General features: G+C 46.8%; 1 protein-coding gene across 3 annotated transcripts in view; it reads left to right on the top strand.

Annotated features, from left to right (window-relative positions):
* The window catches only part of LOC133561823 (C-type lectin domain family 9 member A), a 94589-nt gene that overhangs the window by 60671 nt on the left and 31418 nt on the right, over positions 1–2500 (top strand). The window contains exon 2 of one of the 3 annotated variants that reach the window (XM_061915400.1): positions 1–2500. This exon is cut by the window's left edge and continues 1043 nt beyond it; it is cut by the window's right edge and continues 2171 nt beyond it. The exons of the other annotated variants lie outside the window; for them this stretch is intronic. Within the exon in view, the coding sequence (XP_061771384.1) occupies positions 1–2500 (2500 nt within the window). 3 annotated transcript variants of the gene reach the window in all.

Genomic DNA, 2500 nt, shown 5'->3' with positions numbered 1-2500 from the left:
AGAGCCAGATGACCAAAGGGATGATGAACAAACATGGTATCAGCCTAAAATTGCTCTAATAGATGCCTTTGAAGCTGAGGTGTCCCGATGGATATCAGATCTTGAAAATCCCTCAACGCACACCTGTGCTCCTCCACCGGAGGACATTGCTATATCAAAAGACAGTGATTTAATAACTGGTCATTTGAAGGACAATTTAGAGGAGGCGGACGGCTTATATAAGCATGAACTAACTGGTCACCCAGGCATAGTGTCAAGAAGGGAGGCATCAGTCAAGTCCTTCAGTTCAGGACGTTCGTCCAATATTTCCTCTTCATCATTTTGGATTAGAGCGGAGGCGGAAAAAGCTGCTTTGACAGCCAGGGCAGCAAGGTTGCAGGAAAAGCATAATATTGAAGAACAGGAGTTAATGTGCAGGAAAAAAAGAGAGGTTTTGGAGTTAAAAACAGAAATAGAGGCGGCTAATGCTAAAATTAACTACTTGAAGGAAGTAGAAGGTTTAGTGGTGCATGCTGCGGGGCAGACAGCACCGGTTATAGGGGCAGCATTTGATCCATCAAGGTGTGGTTCACCTGTGGGAGGCCCAGTGGTTAGGCACAAGGAAGGAGTTCAGATGCAGTTCTCCACTACTCTGTTCGACGCATCTATACCCCAAGTTCCACATGCCAGCCTCCAACCTCAGCAGGCCCCAATTCAGCATGCCAGCCTCCAACTCCAACCCCAACCTCAGCAGGCACCAGCTCAACAGCAGCAGGTCCCAGTTCTACCTCTGCAGGCCCCAGGTCAGCCTGGCGGTCTCTATACCCAGCAGGCCCCCGTTCACCAAGCTATGCCTGCCAGTTTCCAGTTCCAACCTCAACAAGCCACCCCCAGCTCAACGCAGAACAATCAGCTGATCAAAATTCTGGAAGCCCAAAATGAACTGACTAAGATTCTTGTGAAACAGCAGCTTCTGGCCACCCTCCCACAAGGAAGTGTTCCCTTCTTTGATGGAAACATCTTGGAGTACAAGTCATTCATCCATTCCTTTGAACACATGGTGGAAAGTAAAACGGACAATGACAGGGACAGGTTGCAGTTTCTCATACAGTACACAAAGGGCCATGCTCAAAAACTAATCAAAAGTTGTGAATATATGTCACCAGACAGGGGCTACCAGAAAGCCAAACGATTATTAAAAGAGAACTTTGGTCAGGACTTTAAAATTGCCTGTGCATACCTAGATAAGGTCCAGACCTGGCCTCAAATTAAAGCAGAGGATTCCAAATCCTTGCAGGAGTACGCCATGTTCCTCAGGAGCTGCTGTAATGCCATGGAGGACACGGACTACATGGACGAACTGGACACAGTGGCCAATATGAGAAACATTGCGTTCAAGTTGCCCTTCAAGCTGAAGGAGAACTGGCGCAACAAAGCCTATGAGCAGCAGGAGGAGCACAACCGCAGGGTGAGGGTTTTAGACCTGGTTAGCTTTATAGAAAAGCAAGCTCGTGTGGCTTCCCATCCAGTCTTTGGAGAGCTAAGGGTACAGGAGCAGTCAGCCATAGGAAAGGCTAACGCTAGACCCTCTGTAAAGCCGCAACACTCAATGTCAGCTAGTAGTAGTTTTGCCACGAGTATTGCTATTAGCCCAATGAAATCCAAGCCAGAGTCTGAGTCAGAGCCCATTTGTCCACTTTGTAAAAACAAACACCCATTAGAGTTGTGTAGACTGTTCATTAAAAAGAAGCACAGAGACAAGCTTTGTTTCCTAAAGAGCCAGGGCATGTGCTTTGCCTGTCTTTTAATAGGGCACATAAGTTCTGTTTGTCCAAATCGTCAGACATGTCGACTGTGTAAAAAATCTCACCCAAGTGTCTTACATTATGATAGAAAAGACAAGGTATCGAAAGAGGTAGAAAAGCCCTCTAAAAATGTAAGCAGCTCAGGAGCAGAGCTATGTGGCCATATAGGGGCCGGGGACCAAGAGACTGTTCTGTCCATTGTCCCAGTCAAAGTTAAGGCCGGGAAGGGCAGTCAGGTCCTATCAGTTTATGCTCTCCTTGACCCTGGATCCTCCGCTAGCTTCTGTTCTGAACAGCTTATGTCCCAGTTAAACATAAAAGGAGTAAATACCCATATCCTACTAAGGACTATGAATCAGAAAAAGTCTGTCCCAACTCACATGGTAGCTGGGCTGGAAGTGTCTGCACTGGACAACAATCATTTCCTACCTCTTCCTGTTGTCTTCACACAGAAAGAAATGCCAGTCTCCACAAGCAGCATCCCCAAACAGGAAGACATAGCACCATGGCCATATTTAGGCAACGTTATACTCCCGAGCATCAGTTCAAAGGTGGAGCTGTTAATAGGCACAAATGCTCCAAAACTGTTAGAACCATGGGAGGTTATAAATAGCCATGGTGGAGGTCCATATGCAGTGAGAACATTATTGGGATGGGTGGTTAATGGGCCATTTAGAGGTGGGAATAGTGAGGCAGTGAGTGCAACTGTTAACACA

Source organism: Nerophis ophidion, linkage group LG11, assembly GCF_033978795.1.
Source record: "Nerophis ophidion isolate RoL-2023_Sa linkage group LG11, RoL_Noph_v1.0, whole genome shotgun sequence".
Classification (NCBI taxonomy): Eukaryota; Metazoa; Chordata; class Actinopteri; order Syngnathiformes; family Syngnathidae; genus Nerophis; species Nerophis ophidion.
The sequence above is the reverse complement of the archived record's forward strand: the minus strand, read 5'-3'. Positions and strand labels throughout refer to the sequence as shown.